The 20,210-nt window shown below is 38.9% G+C and overlaps 1 protein-coding gene across 1 annotated transcript in view; it reads right to left on the bottom strand.

Moving 5' to 3' along the window:
- Positions 1-1,213: 1,213 nt before the first annotated feature.
- braf (B-Raf proto-oncogene, serine/threonine kinase) overlaps positions 1,214-20,210 on the bottom strand; it is a 46,745-nt gene continuing 27,748 nt past the window's right edge. The window contains exons 11-20 of the mRNA XM_079581246.1: positions 19,716-19,852; positions 17,841-17,958; positions 15,663-15,747; positions 10,125-10,301; positions 10,004-10,050; positions 8,024-8,142; positions 7,766-7,897; positions 6,267-6,401; positions 2,944-3,097; positions 1,214-1,367 (exon numbers count right to left, since the gene is read on the bottom strand). Coding sequence (XP_079437372.1) covers positions 1,345-1,367; positions 2,944-3,097; positions 6,267-6,401; positions 7,766-7,897; positions 8,024-8,142; positions 10,004-10,050; positions 10,125-10,301; positions 15,663-15,747; positions 17,841-17,958; positions 19,716-19,852 — 1,127 coding nt within the window. The 3' untranslated portion in view covers positions 1,214-1,344. The remainder of the gene's footprint in view (positions 1,368-2,943; positions 3,098-6,266; positions 6,402-7,765; positions 7,898-8,023; positions 8,143-10,003; positions 10,051-10,124; positions 10,302-15,662; positions 15,748-17,840; positions 17,959-19,715; positions 19,853-20,210) is intronic.

Raw genomic sequence — 20,210 nt, 5'->3', positions numbered from 1 at the left:
TTGCAGAGTCCTTTTGATCATAACTTCAACTTTAAAAGTTTTATTCAATACTTATACATCCAATGTGTTTATATAACTTATATTATACTTATTTATCACATACAAATGAAGTCAAGTCTAAACTGAGCCCATAGAGTTTTTTTCAAAGCAGATTGTTAAAAAAAAAAAACACTCGACGCTAACGTTAGCATATGTAGCACGGAGCTAACATACCTTCTTGGCTAGCATTTCTGTTTTTGTTTTGTTTTCTTTAAGTATTTATGGGCTGTTGACTGACTTTGCTCCTCCCCACGACTCTGCATCTTTATTTAGTGGAAAAATATATCCATAATCCGTGCCCCTGGAGGCCACAAGCGCCACTGCAGGTGTCGTAGCATGTTGCGTTTTTTTACTCATTAATTGTCCGTGAAAGTAAATACTACTCTGACAGAAAAGACAAAGGGAGAGAGGGATATTGTACATCCAACTACACAATAGAATTTTTTTTTTTTTTACTCAAACTTGGCTGTAAATACTGCTTAAGTGGCGCTAGCCCGCTGTTAGCTTTGCCCGTTAGCCTGTTAGCTTCTTCTTCGTGATTCTATTAGTGTGTATTGAGGGTTCCTACATGGATGCAGTGTGGTTTTCTGGCCAGAGACTTGTATTACCCCCACAGGGACTACGGAAAGGATTTATTAAGGTAAACAAGCTGCATTTGTATATTTCGTACATTGTTTTAGTGTTTGATTCCTATTTTATTGCTTCATGTGCCTTGTCTCGCCAATTTTCTCGATTCAAGTGCAAAAAGTCTTGTTCAACTGGCAGATCCTTTTTATACTTATCGACTTTAATCAAGAGCAAATGTACTACTCAAAATTAGACGTATTTATCACTTATGTTTTGCAGTGTGGGACCTACGTTGGGTTGGACATTAATTCAGGTTAGACATAAAAAAAATCACCCAAAAAAATTAAAAAAAATCAGCAACTTGACACAATTCTTACCTGTTGCTACAAATGTAAAAAAAAAACTATGAATTTTGTTTTGAATGCCGCCTCCTCAAACTTCTCCCAGATATTGGCGAGTTTGGAAAAACAGAATAATCTTTCCGAGTTTCCATCCGAGCTCGCTCCACCTCCTCCCTCCCCAAGAAATATGTCCGACGACGTGAACCTCCCCCCCCCAAAATGGATGTCTGCTCCGGAATGTCGGGATGTCTGCTCCGGAACGCCGGGATATGCCTGGATTCTCAGTTTGTTGGAGCAGCGTCCGCACACTCTGGGTTTTGTAGATATTTTTTTGTGTAATTTTTGGGAAAGCTCGGTGAGCGAAGCGTCCGTGGATGGAGATCCGACCGGCCGACTCTCACTTGAACGCTGAAAACTCTCCTGAAAAGAAAAGGGAAGAGTGGTTAGAACAATCTCGTGGATAGGGACGGCTAAGGATTTATCGATCCACTACTTTAGTCCAAAAAGTTACGCAGTGTGCCTTTAAAGTACTGATAAGTGAACACTATGCTGTGGCCATCAGTACAAAACCTACTCCTAATGACCAGTTTGACACAGGAAATGCTATTACTGCAGTGGGTAATCAAATAATGTATTTGGATGTGTGCTTAAGTTACTTAACCCCTTAACTCCCACCTGAACCGAGCACATTTTCTCCAGTTTGGCTTTACCCCAGGAAAAAAGCTTCCGGAAAAAAAGTGGGAAAATAGCGACAGAACTGAGACGAAAACAATGATGGAAATGTGACAAAAAAGTGAGAAAACTTTGACAAAAAAAGTGACGAAAAATTGACGAAAAATTGACAAAAAATGACAAAAAAATGACAAAAAATGACCAAAAAATGACAAAAAATGACAAAAAAATGACAAAAAAATGACAAAAAAATGACAAAAAAAATGACAAAAAAAAATGACAAAAAAAATGACAAAAAAGTGACAAAAAAGTGACAAAAAATTGACAAAAAAGTGACAAAAAAATGACAAAAAATTGACAAAAAAATGAGTTACAAAAATGAGTTGAACACCCAACAAAAAAATGATGGAAAAAAATCTGATGACGTGAGGAAAAAGATCCTCTCGGTTCAGACGGGAGTTAAGAGGTTAAGCTTTTAGATTTGGGTAAAGCTCGGTTTCGCCCGGGAGGGTACGGGTAAGGTAAAGTGAGAGGCCAGAACGGTGGCCCTAGACCCAGTGGCCCTTCTGTACTCTTCCAGAACGGACATATGGCCAGTCCGCCCCTGTATGTGGATGTGTACTTCAGTTACTTAAATCTCAAATTCTGCTGAGTTTAGTTGACATCTCCATGGAAACAAGTTGGAGACGTACCCACTCCCGGTAAAGTTACAGTCATGTCTGAGGAGAGCCGAGCCGCTCACAGCAAAAACACATGTCTACATTTTTAATGCTATATTGCACCGGATTAATCTCCAAACAAAGTTTTGCACATGGTATAAAAATACAAGTACACAAATGTGTAATGCAGTCTATTTAAAGCATTAATTATTAAAGGGGTGGTATTATGCAAAATCGACTTTTTCAAGCTTTCCATCATGTTATTCTGTCATTCCCTCATTAAAAACATGCCTGAAGTGTTGCCTTGGCACATTCACGTATTTTTGAGTAATCTGTAAAAACTCTGATGGCGGCCATTTTAGGGATAGGTTTACCTGAGTCCTCCTAGGAACGCCCCCACCTCCTGGAGACGCCTCCGAGCTTTCGTCACCAGCCGAGTAACCAACCACTGCTCCTCAGCAGAACCCCCTCCCCACTGATGCCACAGACAGCGCGTGGAGCGCTAGTCATTATCGCGTCGGGGTCCGGTTCGCCCCGTCTGTACTTGTGTTCACGATAATGACCAGCGTTCTACACATTATCCCTAACCAAATGCACGGCTCCTCATTGTTTAACCCTGACTCAACACGTTTTAGAAAGCGAAACTAAAAATGAGGCGTCCTCACCGTATCCGCCGGCCTGGATGGGGGTCTTGGGGGAGGCACAGGCGTACAGGCTGAAGTCCTCTGTCTGGAACCCGGCCCGGTTTAGAGACGGCTCCGAGGCGCTGCGGTGGATCTTAGGCAAAGACCGCGCCAACAGCTCTATGGACGCCAGGATCTGACAGACACCACACCAGAAGACACCAGGGTTTAAACAGGCAGCAACGATATTTTAACATCTGTTAGCGTTAAATCAACATTAGCCTTTAGCGTAAAGGGGGGGTATTATGCTAAATCGACTTTTTCAAGCTTTCCATCATGTTATTCTGTCATTCCCTCATTAAAAACATGCCTGAAGTGTTGCCTTGGCACATTCACGTATTTTTGAGTCATCTGTAAAAACTCTGATGGCGGCCATTTTAGGGATAGGTTTGCCTGAGTCCTCCTAGGAACGCCCCCACCTCCTGGAGACGCCTCCGAGCTTTCGTCACCAGCCGAGTAACCGACCACTGCTCCTCAGCAGAACCCCCTCCCCACTGATGCCACAGACAGCGTGTGGAGGGGGCGTGTCTGAAAGACTCAGAGGTTCTTAAAGAGACAGAGGCCTATTTCAAGACATTCACTACAGCTATTTTGAGAGAGACATTTTATACAAGGCAGTTATTCTAATTCACTGCATTTACAGACCAACAGAAGGTTTGGTCATCATTGTAGTGTGATATAGACTGGTGCTATGTGACTGAAAAAAGCAGAATACCCCCTTTTGAACACCAGGCGATTTCCAGACCGATACCGATACCTGAACGATACTTTTATCGATACCTAAGAATTGGTCGTCTTCAATGTCAAGAAATGTGTGAATAATGGGGAATCATTTGGGGGAAAATTGGGACAAAATAAAGCAAAAAAAAAAAGAGGAAAAACTCAAGCAAAAGAAAAAAGAAAATGTTCTTGTTTATTTTATTAATTGGGAAAAAATGAGGGAAATGTGGAGAAAATCCAATAAATAAGAAAACATGTAAAAGAAAATTGGGCAAAAATTCAGGAAATATTGGGGGAAATGGAGAGAAAATATTGGGAATAAAAAATTGGCGAAAATAAGAAGAAAAAAAATGTGGAGGGAATGAGGCAAACGTTCAGAAAAAAATGGGGTGAATAAAGTTGGAAGTCCTCGTCCACATCCACGTCGGAAAGAGACAGGGGCCTATTTCAAGACATTCACTACAGCCATTTTGAGAGAGACATTTTATACTTGGGAGTTATTCTAATTTACTGCATTTACAGACCAACAGAAGGTTTGGTCATCATTGTAGTGTGATATAGACTGGTGCTATTGGACTGAAAAAAGCAGAATACCCCCTCTTTAAGGCTAAAACACTCAGTTAGAAGTCCCCTATGGTGAAGTATTTACATCCTGAGTAAAGTAAGTAAAGTTCTTAACATGTTGTAAGCGATTACACAAAAAATACATACAAGCGATACTGATACCGGTATCGGCCCCTATGTCCCTATAGATACAGACGGCATCTCGTCATAGAAGGGGGCCTTAGAATAGAATCTTTTAGGAAACACAATTTTTCTCTCTTTTTAGCCATTTTCTGGTGGAATATGAACTTATTTATCACATACAAATAAAGTCAAGTGTAACTCGGGTCCATATGAATATTTTCTCACAGCGGATTGTTCAGTAGAAGTGAAAAAAAGGCAGTTGTAGCTAGCACTAGCTAACCGTTAGCATTAGCCCGATGCTAACATGTAGCATCATGTTAGCATTCTCCAGTTTTTTATGTATTTATGGACTGTTGAACCACTTTGCTCCTCCACATGTCTTTGAAAATAAAGATACAAAGACATGAATAACGGAGAATGCTAACTTGATGCTACATGTTAGCATCGGGCTAATGCTAACGGTTAGCTAGCGCTTGCTACAACTGCCGTTTTTTCACTTCTACAGAACAATCTGCTGTGAGAAAATATCCACATGGGCCTGATTTACACTTGACTTTATTTATGTGATAAATAAGTAAGAAAATGGCTAAAAAGAGTGGAAAATTGTGTTTCTCTAAAGATTCTATTTTTCCCCTCGGCGAAGCCACGCCCCCTTCTATGACGAGATGCCGTCTGTATCTATCTATGCCAGAAACCGATACCACTTGACCTGCGGTGCTCCTCTCCGCTGAGGAGAGTAACAAACTGGAGAATTCTTTAGTGGAAATACAATATTCCACATAGAGCTGACTTTATTACAGACAACACTCCCTAAATCAGAGTCTGTGCTGGATTTAAGCAGAGCTAAATGTTGTCATTGTACCGCAGTCTGCAGTGTTTACAAGACGACAGGCTAATGTAGCTATGTGCTAACGACTCTGGTGAACACCTTTTTGATTGGTTAGTGCTAGATCGTATGCTCCGGAGGGACAGTCTGCTGTGAAAACGGGAGATATCATGACACAAATTAAGGTTAGGGCCAGGGAAATGGTTAACCTCTTCACTCCCGCCTGAACCGAGGGGATCTTTTTCCTCACGTCATCAGATTTTTTTTCAAACATTTTTTTGTTGGGTATTCAACTCATTTTTGTCATTTTTTTGGTCATTTTTTGTCACATTTTTGTCATTTTTTTGTCACATTTTTGTCATTTTTTTGTACATTTTTTATCCAATTTTTTGTAATTTTTTGTCACATTTTTGTCATTTTTTCGTCCATTTTTAATCAATTTTTTGTCACATTTTTTGTAATTTTTTTGTCACATTTTTGTCATTTTTTTGTAAATTTTTCATCAATTTTTTGTAATTTTCTTTGTCATTTTTTCGTCAATTTTTTGTGACATTTTTGTAATTTTTTTGTCACATTTTGGTCATTTTTTTGTAAATTTTTTATCAATTTTTTGTCATTTTTTGTCACATTTTTGTGACATTTTTGCCACTTTTTCATAAATTTTTCGTCACTTTTTTGTCAACGTTTTCTCACTTTTTTGTCACATTTCCATCATTGTTTTCATCTCAGTTTTGTTGCCATTTTCACAGCTTTTTTCCAGAAGCTTTAGGACTGGGGTAAAGCCAAACTGGAGAAAATGTGCTCGGTTCAGGTGGGAGTTAAGGGGTTAACCTTAAGGATTAGGGTTAGGATTATTTGTATTTTTAGACAAACCAACTCATAGATCTATACAAACTCACAGCAGACCGTCCCTCCGGAGCATACGATCTAGCACTAACCTTTTTGATTCGCGTCCGAAGGTGGCAGCAGTGAGTATAAAACTGACGAACTTGCATCTAGTCCCTTTTGTATCTTCAACAAACAGTCAAGCAATGGCAGCGTTTTCAAAGCCAGTAGGAAGTCTAGTCAGTACCTGCGGGAACAGCGGTCTCTCCTCTCTCTTCTTCTTCAGGCACTCCGCCATCAGCCTCTTCATGGCTTTAGGACAGTTACTGCGCACTTTGCTGAGGTCCGGAGACAGGTACCCCCTCCCCACCATGAAGATGATCTGAATTCAAAAAGAATGAAACAGAAATGGGTTAAAGTCTCTCGGGATGAGGACACCTGCAGGGTCAGTAGGCTGATGGTGAAGCAGAACAAAATGGCTGCACTTCTAAAAACTGATATAAACCAAACAACACCATTACTGTGTTACCTCATTTTCTTGACTATATTTCATTATGTGTGGTGTAAAAAACAGCGCGGGTGGTGCCATATTGTTTTGGTCCCAGCTCTTCATCTCCGGTTTAGATTAACCTTCCAGCGCCCTCTGGTGGTAACTTTTGATAACCAGTGTGATACAGTACATTTAACTTTAGAAATGCCAACCGCGGACCCGCTCACGTAAGTTACTGGAACAGAGCGGGGCCTAAAAACCCATGTATTATCTTTGTGTTTCTGATCAAATCAAGGCCATGGGAACCCAGGGTGCTGAGGGCGCTGCGGCACACCCCTGGTGGATAGTTTGTGAACTGCAGGCAATATTAACCACTTAACTAACCACCTGAACCGAGCATATTTTCTCCAGCTTTACCCCAGTGCAAAAGCTTCTGGAAAAAAGGTGAAAATAGCAACAAAACTGAGACGAAAACAAGGATGAAAATGTGAAAAACGTGAGAAAACATTGACGAAAAAGAGACAAAAAATTTACAAAAAATGACAAATATTTGACAAAAAAGTGAGAAAAAAATGGACGCATAATTTAGAAAAAATGGACAAAAAAAGTGATAAAAATTTGACAAAAAAATGTGAATAATTTGACAAAAAAAGTGACAAAAAATTTACAAAAATGGACAAAAATTTGACAAAAAAGTGAGAAAAATTTGTCAAAAAAGTGACAAAAAATGTACAAAAAATGACAAAAATTTGACAAATAATTGAGAAAAAATGGACGAAAAAGTGACAAGAATTTTACAAAAAAAATGCGAATAATTTGACAAAAAAGTGACAATTCTTTTTTTTTTAAAAAGACAAAAATGGACAGAATTTTTACAAAAAAGTGGAAAAAATTTGACGAAAAATTGAGAAAAAACGGACGAAAAAGTGCTAAGAATTTGACAAAAAATGCGAATAATTTGACAAAAAAAGTGACAAAAAGGTCACGAAAATTTGAAAAAACTGCCAAACAAAAAAGTGATGAAAAAAAATCTGACATGAGGAAAAAGATCCATTTAGTTTTGTAGGTCTTTCAAATGAGGCGTTACACTGGCCTACAGGATTTGGGTAAAGCTGAACTGGAGAAAATGCTCTCGGTTCAGGCGGGAGTTAAGAGGTTAACAAATAGGATTTATGCACAGAAAAAGTATACTAGTTTGTATGACTCTAAGGACACTTTCTGGGTCTTTTGGGCAAACACTGTCTGAGGGGGGATACCTGGTCTCTGTTGTTGATGTTGGAGTAAGGCAGGGCTCCGGACATGAGCTCGTACAGGACGATCCCAAAGGCGTAAACGTCCGACTGGAAACTATACGGATTCTTATCCTGCAGCCGGATCACCTCGGGAGCCTGGAACACAGGGAGGCAACGTCAGGGCTCAAGAATCCACTTATCCAGGACAATTCAGTCCATGGGGTCTTGGTCTAGTCCTCCTGGGTCAGTATTGGTTCAGTCCTTGTGAGTAATGATACTGACCATCCACAGAATGGAGCCTGAGAGCTGCTCAAACTGGTGTGATCCGCTCCATCGAGACTTGACCGTGGCCAAACCGAAGTCTCCGATCTTCACCGTGAGGTCTTCATGGAGGAAAATATCTGAGGAGCGCTCAGGAAAACCGTTCGGCAAAAACACGGAATCATCGGGTCTCACCACATTCTGCACCTTTGCCCAATGGCCGAATAAAGTTCTTATTTGAGAGCATTTCCTACAGAGGACCAGGTTAAAGGAGCCATGTTACTCTGCTTGACCCCTTACAAAGTCAACTACAGGCACATTATAGGTTCATATTTCACCTTTGTTAATATTTCACTATAAAGGAATACTCAATTTTGCCAGTTTTCTTTCAACCCAGAAGTCTGCACGCTGTGTCTCTGAAACACCGTCTCTCATTCATTAATGGGAGACACTACAGGCAAAACTCAATTATTTCAGTTTTCAGGTTTTTTGGCCAAATTGGTCTCTGAACATACAAGCTTTCACCCGGAAACCGAAAATATGCCTAATCTTCACAATAACATGTTTAAATATTGCGCTGATTCAATGTTCCCCCATAGACTTATATGGGAGAATGCAATTTCAAGGGCCTTTTTCTCAAAACACATTTTTCCGTCATTGTGGCGACACTATGTCCACGTCAGTCGGACCTAAAGACTTCACATTTTCCAGCCTTGGACTGAACAATATTTGGAAGATTTTTTCAGAGGGATTTTTTTATTATTCAATCCCTTAAGCCCCATTTATTGAGTTTTGAATGTCAAAAAATAAGGCGGAAATTTAATTTTTACAATTTTTTCCACTAAAAAACAGCTTATTTTAAAACTAAACAAGAAATCCAAAACCCCCTCTGAAAAAGTCTTGGCAACTCATTCATCAATAAAATGAAACCATAAATTTGAATGTAGCTCTACCCATTATTCAGATTTCGTCGCTGAAAAGATGGAAAATTTGGGGCATTTTTAGGCATAAAACACCTTGTTCTTATATGAAAAGATAAAATGACAGAAAACTTGCCATGTATTTTTTCTCACATTTATGCCAGTGATCGACAGCAACAGTTTCAAATTGATATCTGTAAATATGCATTTTTTCCCTATTCACCTGCAGTGTCTCGCCTTATTAAGCAGTGAAAATATTTTTTTTTTAGACCAGGAATGTTACAGAGCCAGTTTCAGAACCTGCACTTGTTTCTCTCACGCAGCCCCACCCATTCACGTCTTTTCCCTCCCGTGTTGTTCTCTTGTACCACCATCATTTCAAGGCAAGTAATAATATTTTTTATAACCTTTATTAAACTAGGAAAGTCCCACTGAGAATAGGAATCTCATCTCATGTTTTTTAGTGGTAGGGGAAACTGGAGTACCCGGAGGAAAGCTATGCAGACACGAGGAGAACACGCCGAGAACAACTCCCCACACAGAAAAAACAAAAAAACATCATCCCCTCTGAAAAAGTGTTTTGTATCAAAGTATCAACAAAATAAAACACAAAATCCATCAGTACAGTATTGAGCGGTCATTACAGTACCTTATGTAAACCACTGTATTAAAGGGGCTGGAAGCAAGTTCGCCATTTTATACTCACTACTGCCACCTCAGGCCATATGTGTAACTGCAGCTTCTATATTAAGCTCGTGCATGACGGCAATTCGGGCCGAAGTGACACATTTTTGGGTGACCGTACAGGATTTTAGAGGCAGTTGTGGTGAACAGGTCTGAGCTCATTCTACACATTAGGACATGGCTGGAACATGTAGGGGGAGGAAAATACTTAATTTTAACATTTTTAAACTCCTTATAGTCCCTTTAAACCAGGAAAGTCCCACTGAGAATAGGAATCTCATTTCCAGGGGACTCATACGTATTGTACATGTCCCGGAGTAGCGGTCATTTCATGTACCTTATGTAAACCACTAACTGCAGCACACACTGTATTGAATTCGTTTAGCTTTAAGGATACTGTTGCTCTTCAGGTCTCGGTGAATGATCGACTTCGCGTGGAGATAGCTGCAAAAACACACCGGGTCAGTACACATATGTGACGTAAAGCGGTGCCACGTTACGGTTTCTCTCGCTCTTACTCCATGCCCTGCGCCGTCTGCCGCGCGATGTCGATCAGCTTGATCATCTCGAACTTGGTCTCGATGATGTGCAGATGGTGGTACAGGCTGGAGCCCTCGCACCACTGCGTCACGATGGCCAGCTGCGGCTTCGTCGTGTAGCCCATGAACAAGAGGATGTTCACGTGACGGGTTTTTCTGAAACATACACAAAACAATGAGTCAGACATTTATCTACGGGATCTTACTTCACAGGTTAGAAAGCTGGGTGGGAATCTCTGGTGCTGCTCTAAACTGGTTGAAGTCCTACCTCGAGGACAGGACGCACTTTGTTGAAATTGGCAACTGTGTCTCAGACAAAATTGCCATGACCTGTGCACTACAAAAAGTAAATATCAAGCATTGGCTTAAATGACTTGAATTGAGGAAATGTAGGGCTGCTCGATTATTGAAAAAATAATAATCACGATTATTTTTGTCATAATTGAAATCACGATTATTCAAACGATTATTTGTTGCCTTTAAAAAAATCCATCAAAAAAGTGACAGAAATCCATCAAAAAAATGACAAAAAAACATTTAAAAAAATGACAAAAATCCATCAAAAAAGTGATCAAAAATACAGCAAAAAAGTGACAAAAATACAGCAAAAAAGTGACAAAAATCCATAAAAAAAAAGACAAAAAACCATCAAAAAAAGAGAAAAATCCAGCAAAAAAAAGACAAAAATCCAGCAAAAAAGTGACAAAAATCCATAAAAAAATGACAAAAATCCAGCAAAAAAAGACAAAAATCCAGCAAAAAAGTGACAAAAATCCATAAAAAAAGCGACAAAAATCAATCAAAAAAATTACAAAAATCCAGCAGAAAAGTGACAAAAATCCATCAAAAAAGCGACAAAAATCCCAAAATTAAAAATTGGAAAAAAAAATTGGAAAAAAATTGGAAAAAAAAAATATTTGAAAAAAATATATATATATATAATCGATTTTTTGCGATTATGCTAATTTTGTAATCCTTTACTGTTGTAATCGAAATCGTAATCAAATTTCGATTAATTGCACAGCCCTAAGGAAATGTATCTTGTTTTGAGCGGTTTTCACTCATTTAGACACTTTTCCTGATTGGACCAAGTTTGCTTTGCTTGTTTGAGGACATTTCAGACCAGTTCTAGGGTAAATCTCGCTTTGAAATAAGAAAGTAAAACTGCCAATGAGATAAGACCAACTTTCTTACCCCTTTGGCAAAGAAAATTACCTGAAATAAGGACGAAATGTATCGAAACGAGTCAGAAACATCTCATAACAAGTGAAATAATCCAGGACAAATGCCCAAGAACTTCTTAACTCGTCAAAACAACTAAAATTTGGATTATTATGCTCAAATTGAGATGTTTATACTGATCTAGTTCAATACTTTTTGCAGTGTGGAGTCCCCCAGGGGTCAATCTTAGGACCCCCCTTATTCAACGTGTACATGCTTCCATTGGGTCAGCTAATGAACAGCAACAATATGTCGTACCACAACTACGCAGATGACACTCAGATCTACGTGTCACTGACTAAACTCAGACAAAACTGAGATCATTGTTTTTGGCCCACAGGCACAAAGACAAAGTGTCATCAGTCACCTTGAGTCTCTCGCTCTAAAACCAAACAATCAGGTTAGAAATCTAGGAGTGATCATGGAGTCAGACCTGAACTTAAACCAGACACATCAGCAGCTTTTTACCATCTGAAAAACATTGCTAAGATCAGAGGAATAGTGTCAAAACCAGACTTGGAGAGACTTATCCATGCATTTGTCTTCAGCAGGTTAGACTACTATAACGCCTGCCAGGAAATACGACCATATTAGTCCAGTGCTCCGGTCTCTGCACTGGCTTCCTGTCACTCAGAGAATAGAATTTAAAACAGCTCTGCTCGTCTACAAGTCGAAAAAGTGGCAAAAAAGTCACGAAAATTTGTCAAAAATGAGATGACTGAAATGTGACAAAAAAAGTGACGAAAAATTTATGAAAAAGTGGCAAAAATGTCACAAGAAATTGGCAAAAAATGTGACAAAAAAATGACAAAAATCCATTAAAAAAAAGACAAAAATCCAGCAAAAAAGTGACAAAAATCCATTAAAAAAATGACAAAAATCCAGCAAAAAAAGACAAAAATCCATTAAAAAAAAGACAAAAATCCAGCAGAAAAAAGACAAAAATCCCAAAATTAAAAATTAGAAAAAAAATGTGGAAATTAAAAAAAATATATTAAAAAAATTGAAAATAAATAAATATATATATATAATCGATTTTTTGCGATTATGCTAATTTTGTAATTACAAAAAAATTACAAAACAAATCGATAAAAATTTGACCAAAAAATGACAAAAAATTGATGATATTTTCATGGTACATCTCTGACATGTTACAGCCGTATGAACCATCTCGGGCCCTGAGAACTTCAGGGAGGGGTCTCCTGGTGGTTCCCAGAGTCAGGACTAAACACAGTGAGGCTTCAGTTTCATGCAGCTAAAATCTGGAACAGTCTTCATGAGGATGTGAGACAGGCCTCAACTCTGACAATGTTCAAATCCAGGCTGAAAACAGTTCTTTTTGCCCCTGCATATATACACTCTTGCCTTTTACTGTGATTTATAAATTTTATGGTGATGTTTTTATTGATTCTATTTGCTTTCTTGTATTTCTGCAACTGTGAAGCACTTTGAATTGCCTTGTGTATGAATTGCGCTCTACAAATAAACTTGCCTTGCCTACATTTAAACCTGGCTCTATCCATTACTTTGCCTTTTTGAAATGTATGTAACTTTGGCAATCGTTTAAAAAATAGCGTATTTGACCTTTTATAGAGTAAGCGGTGGTATAGGAGGTCAGCGTGGCGCCTTTACTTTCCATCCCTGTGGCCTCTTTTATACGACGCTGCAGGATCGATTGATTTTTTTTAGGGTTTCTGGAAGGTTTTCTCGGCCCGTGGAACCATCTCCGAGGATGAAACGTACACGTAACCATGGGGATGGCTCTAGCGGCAGAAAATAACCTTCCGGAAATCCTTAAAAAATCAATATCAATTGATCCCAGAGCGTCACATAAAAGAAAGGAAAGGAAATGCGCCGTATTGCCCTCCCATACCACCGCTTAGTCACTAAAAGGTCAAATACGCATTAATAACGTTTTTTTCTTTTTTTCTTTTTTAACTGCTGCAACCATGAAATATCAGAATTCTGGGGAACTTTCCCTCCATCTACGTCACTACCCTTTCCTCCCGGCTGCTTTACTGAAGCAAAACTATGATTATTACTTACTATAGATATTATCAATCAAATAAAGTCACAATTACAAAAGGATTTAAACCTCGTCCAAGGCAGTTAGACGCCACTGGACACAAGGGGGCGCTCTTCCAACCTTCTCAATGTAATGTGAGTTGACTTTCTTCAGAGCTAGACTTTAGGTCAGACACCGTGAGTGACAGTAACATGACGCTAAATACAGTGAGCTCTTTGTTTCCAGTCAAAAGGCTGAGGCCTCATTGCTCTTCAGGCACAGATGGAGAAGTGAAGAAGGAAGTCATGGAGCTTCTGCTTTAGACAGAACTTCAGACTTCTGCTGGATAAAAGAGTTATATCATATTCTGAAACACAAATATGTACTAAAAACATAATGTTATGAAAATTATCATTCCAATTATACAAAAAAAATGTGAAAATCCTGTATCTAATTAACAAATTAGTTGAATGTACTATCACTCTCACACACTACCTCACTAGAGGGTATACAAATTGGACATGTCATTGATCTAATATCAATAACAAATAGTGGATAGTAATGACAATAAGGAAGTGGCAAGATGGCAGAATATAAAGTCCAATATGACTATATGAAATCGGACATTCACTGATAATGACAAGAATGACAATTGTTATGATAAATAACAATAACTACCAATAACATTTATTACTATTTTTTATTAGCATGCTGTGTTAATGATATGAAATGGTAAAACCTCCTTGTTTGCCAGTGCTGCAAAAGTCTGTTTAATTGTATGTTGACAATTGTAGCAACAGTAGGATAAAACTTAACTCACAAATACATATAGGTATATATTTGTGTTCTGAAACTAGTATAGAATACTCAGAAAGGATTGTACTTTGTTTATTTAATGTCAATGTAAAAGAAATGTATAACTGTAGCTTCATGAATTGCAAATGTAATGTACATGAACAAGGGGTCGGCACTTATGAGCTTTTGCTTCAGTCGACTCCCTTTGAGCTTCCATTAACTGTATGATTGTGAAACTATGGAGAAAGAGAAAATGTTAATTGCTCAAATAAACTACACAAACAAACAAACAAACTCTAAAAAAAACCTTGTCATTTGTATCTGTTGGGAGAGTCATGTTTTTTCCAGTTCCTCTAGTCGTGGTGGGTCATGGTGGACCGGGACAGATGTGGACCACGACAGATGTGGACAGGACTGTGGTAGATCTACTTTTACTTTGGAGAAAATAGTTACTATAGAAACTGTTGAAGAAATGAACCTCATGAGCTTCTTCTGTAACATCTGTCCACATCAGTCCTGCTGCACCACGACTCAGAGGAACTGGGACAAACATGACTCTACAGCAGATATGATATATTTTTTTAGAGTGAGAGTAAGAAATAATTAACTGACTTTTTAAACACATAAATTCAGGATTTTCACACCTAACACTAAGGAATACTTGAATGTCAATATTTTAATGTCACGTCCAGCAGAAGAGTAATGTTCTAGAGCAGAATCTCCATGACTTCCTTCTTCACTTCTCAGTCTGTGACTGAAGAGCAATGAGGCCTCAGACTTTTTACTGAAAATAAAGACCTCACTATTTAGCGTCATGTTACTGTGCCTCACGGTGTCTGACCTACAGTATAACTCTGCAGCCAATCAGATCACAGTGACTCAGAGTGGGCGGGGCTCAAATGTGACCCAACGCAAAGATATGAGACTAAAATAATAAAACCCCGGGCTTAACAGGTTAAGGAAATAATGCCTTATTTCCATGTGACATTACACATTTCTAAATACCTTTATTTTATGTCAGTAATCTAGGGTTTCAAATGTATATCTTTATTTTGCTACTCACCTGCAGTGTTTTGCCTTAAAGTGGACATATCCTGCAAACAGGGCTTAAAAACAGCCCTCAATATTTTACATTTTATAATTTGAAACAATATTCGATCCAGCACGCCAAAATAAAAGCACACAGCCATTGATTAGTTCAGCAGGTACTTGCAACATTACAAGAATATAACTAAACACACATATTTTAAGTGTTTTGTCTGTTAATAGTTTGGCAGAAAGAAAGTTGAACAAATGTATAAGGTGGTGCTTTTATTTTGGTCTATATCCAGTGTTGGATTATGGGCTTTAAATATGTAGAGGACTATTTCGTATTCGATCTATGACGCAATAAAACCAGAAACTACGGATTGGAGCGCTTCTGCAGTAGAAGAAGAAACAGCAGGAACATGGACCTCGTTGTCACTAATCTAAACAATCCTGTCCGGGTCGAATACCTGAGCACTCCCACTTCGTTCTTAAAGGCCTGCAGCTGCTGAGGAGTGGGCGCCGTGACGTTCAACATCTTCACCGCCACGTCACCTGAGACAGACGAGAGCAGAGCGACGAGAACATGGTTTAGAAAGAGTTTAAAAAGGGTCTTAAGGGAAAACACCGAGATGCTGTGATACAAATTTCATCGCCTTTATACGGAGACAGCAGCGGCTACAGACAGGAGAAACATCAATTAATACACCTACCTATACTCCTACAGACTCCAAACTTTCCAATACTTTGCTTTCCATTTCCAAGTCTGATTTATTGAGCTTTGAACCCCAAAAAATAAGACTGAACTTGAATTTTTTGAAATTTTTAGATCTAAAATCCCCTCTTTGTCACTATTATATCAACAAGACAAATATATACATTTAAACCTGGCTATTTATTATGGATATTATTATTTAGATTTTGTTGTTGAGATCAAATGTCTTGTCTTTTATATAAAACAGAAAATTACTGAAAGTTATTACAGATATCTACATCCGTAATCTATCAGCAAAAGTTTAAATCGATCCCTCTACATTTTATCAATTTTCCCCTATTCACCATGTGTGCATATACTTGGGAAAAAGCTTAAATATTGTTTTTAAATATTGTTTTGTATAAGACTGAAATGAGGAGTCTGTAAGAAAAGGCATTTTGAGAAAACAGCCATTGAACATAAGGTTTGCGAAGACATTTACGGAGGAAAAGTTGATTCAGGTAAACAAACAGATTGTGTAGATTAGACGCTTCTTGTGTTTGCAGGCAGGGGCGGACTGGGACTGAAAAACAGCCCTGGACTCTGACCAGCCTGGCCCAAATGAGCGTAAATGCGACACAAATACATATTTTAACCTCTTACCACCCGCCTAAACCAAATGCATTCTGTCCTCTTTTGGCTCATTTGAAAGCAAAGACCCACAAAACTGACCTTTTTCCTCGCGCTGTTGCTGTGTTGTGTCACTTTTTGTATGTTTTTTTTTATTTATTTATTTTTTTCATTTTTGTTGAATTTTTGTCACATTTTTGTTGAATTTTTGTCGCATTTGTCGCATTTTTGTCGCATTTTTGTTGAATTTTTGTCGCATTTTTGTCGCATTTTTGTTGCATTTTTGTCACATTTTTGTTGCATTTTTGTCACATTTTTGTTGCATTTTTGTCACATTTTTGTTGCATTTGTCTCGCATTTTTGTTGAATTTTTGTTGCATTTCTGTTGCATTTTTGTCACATTTTTGTCACATTTTTGTCACATTTTTGTTGAATTTTTGTTGCATTTCTGTTGCATTTTTGTCACATTTTTGTTGAATTTTTGTTGAATTTTTATCACATTTTTGTTGAATTTTTGTTGCATTTTTGTCGCATTTTTGTCGCATTTTTGTCGAATTTTTGTCGCATTTTTGTCGAATTTTTGTCGAATTTTTGTCGAATTTTTGTCACATTTGTGTTGAATTTTTGTTGAATTTTTGTTGCATTTTTGTTGCATTTTTGTCACATTTTTGTTGCATTTTTGTCGCATTTTTGTCGCATTTTTGTTGCATTTTTGTTGCATTTTTGTTGCATTTTTATCACATTTTTGTCGCATTTTTGTCGCATTTTTGTCACATTTTTGTTGAATTTTTGTTGAATTTTTGACAAATTTTTGTCACATTTTCGTTGAATTTTTGTCACATCTTTGTCACATCTTTGTCACATCTTTGTCACATCTTTGTCACATCTTTGTCACATCTTTGTCACATCTTTGTCACATCTTTGTCACATCTTTGTCACATCTTTGTCACATCTTTGTCACATCTTTGTCACATCTTTGTCACATCTTTGTTGAATTTTTAATCTAATTTTTTCTATCATTTCTGTCATTTTGTCCGTGTTTTTCTCATGTTTTCATCCTCGCTATTTTGATGTTTTTCTTTTCAGCTTTTAGATTTGGGTACAGCTCGGTTGAGGCGGGACCGGTGGCCCTACAGCCAGTGGCCCCTCTGTGCTCTTCCAGAATGGACACATGGCCAGTCCGCCCCTGTTTGCAGGTGAAAGCACACAAGGTCAACGTAAACACATACAAATGCTTTAATGTATCGTCTCCCTTTACCCTTGGTCAGCGCAGGGCCAACATTAGAACAGCTTCTAAGTGCATGTGTTCAAAGCATGTTCTTACCGTGCCACTTTCCCTTGAAGACTGTTCCAAACGATCCAGAGCCTATCCTCTGTCCGAGCGTGATCTGGCCCTCAGGTATCTCCCAGTCGTCGCTGGAGTCCCGTCGCCCCAAGGTTTTCTATTCAACCGATACAAGCAACATAAAGATTAACATGGTCTGAGCATTAGGAGCTGAAGTCGTTGTGGGAACCTTACCTGGACTAGACGAATTAATAACAGATTTTGCGTGAGAGGAGGCTGACACACGAAGTATTAATGGAATAAACTGCATCAGTGCCTCGTACAGAGACGCATAGTTCAAAAGATTCGTCCAGATTTGCTGCATTTTGCCATGTTTCGGATTCAGTTGTGTTGTTTTGTTCTTGCGTCTTATGAAGTATGTTCTGTTTCATTAACTGCGAGCCAAACTAGAACACTGACGAGAACATAGACAGTAAATAGACAGACTTAATGTGGCCCTACTTCTTCCTGAATCCGAAAGGAAATGGCAGATGGCTCCGGAAGTCATTATACATGCTTTTCAGTCATGTGACTTTTGTTGTTATGGCGGCCATTTTGAATACCGAAGTACAATTATGCAGTAATACAAAATGTAACAACATCTCAGCTCAGGATATAAATACAAGACAACCGATCGTCAGTGGCATCATGTAGCCAACTCGTAAATCATTGATCAAAAAGCTACAGTAAAAACACGGCCCGTGAGACGCACGTTTATGTGAAGAAACCAGTGAGTCAGTGTGTAAGATGGTAGCATGCTACCGGTTAGCATTTAGCTTCAACAGCTCAGCTCTGACCTCTCCAAGAGAAAGCCCTGAAACACAGGATAGATACAGACGGCATCTCTGGAATCACCCATATATGGTCATTTTTAAGGTGTTAAGGGGGAAAACAATTTTGAAAAAATCTAAACATTCTTTAATTATTCAAAAACTACTTTAACAAATGCTGAAATATGAATATAGTTTCTACTAAATAAAGGTACAAAGACATGGGGAGGAGCAAAGTGGTTCAACAGCCCATAAATACATGAATAACGGAGAATGCTAACTTGATGCTACATGTTAGCATCGGGCTAATGCTAACGGTTAGCTAGTGCTTGCTACAACTGCCGTTTTTTCACTTCTACTGAACAATCTGCTGTGAGAAAATATCCATATGGGCCCGATTTACACTTGACTTTATTTGTATGTGATAAATAAGTTGATATTCCACCAGAAAATGGCTAAAAAGAGTGAAAAATGTTGTTTCTCTAAAGATTCTATTTTCCCCCTTGGCGAGGCCACGCCCCCTTCTATGACGAGATGCCGTCTGTATCTATACAACATGTGACAGAGGTCAGAGGTCAGAGCTGTTACTGTAGTATTTCCTCAGTGTTCATAGATGTGAGACACACACGTGTTCATCGTGTTGAAGCCATCGACAGTTGCTAACCGGTAGCATGCTAACGTCTTGAGCAGCTTAAACACCGACTCAGACTGGGACTCTGTTGACATGACAAAAAGGTTTTCTGTTCCCTCTTTAATGTGTTCCTTTAGTCTTCAGAGGGAAGCAGATCTTTAGTAAATCCTGCTGTAGCTCGACAGACAGAGCTGCTACATCTGCGCCACATTCACTGGTTTCTTCACAAGAAAAATGCCACTGTCGATCAGTCGTCATTCATTTTCATCCTGAGTAGAGATATTGTTACATGTTGTAGTACTGCATAATTCTACTTCGATATTCAAAATGGATGCCGGAACTATGCGTGATGTCATTGGAAACGCATGTATTGAACACAGGCTTTTCATTCTTATCTCCAGGTGTAAGATTGTAAGATGTAGATTGATGAATATGAGGATTAAAGCCTTACTTTTCTTAACGATAAACACTCACCATCTTATTGCGGTCTTCCGAGGACGACGAGCTCTTGCGCTCCCGCTGTGGGCAGGGCGACTTCTGCGGCATTTTCACGTTGGTCAGCGACCCGGGCAGGGAGGCGGGAGGAGTGGCCGACAGCCCCGTGGTGGAGCCTGAAACACGGGGGGGGGTGAAATCAAGGTCTGCAGTAGGTCCAACCCAAGGACTGATTCAAGAAAGGACTAAAAAACAAGACGCCTCTAAACCAGGAGCTACAGAAGTAAAGTGGATCGCGGGTGAGGCAGCACACCCGTCTCATGCAGTGACCAGTGTGGGAACCGAGTGTTCAGGGGCATTCCACAAAATGTCAGACCCAACAGAGAGACGCTACATGGGGATAGGTTTTGTTTAAATGCCCCGAAATTACCACCGCGGACATGGAACTCAGGTTAAGTTTAATTTAGCTCTTATTCAAGCTGGTTTAGAGCAGTGGTTCTCAACCTTTTAGAGCCGCGACCCCCATTATAACAG

The sequence above is a fragment of the Gobius niger genome (assembly GCF_951799975.1).
Source record: "Gobius niger genome assembly, chromosome: 22".
In the NCBI taxonomy this organism is placed as follows: Eukaryota; Metazoa; Chordata; class Actinopteri; order Gobiiformes; family Gobiidae; genus Gobius; species Gobius niger.
Note: the sequence above shows the minus strand (reverse complement) of the source record. Positions and strands in the feature narration are given on the sequence as shown.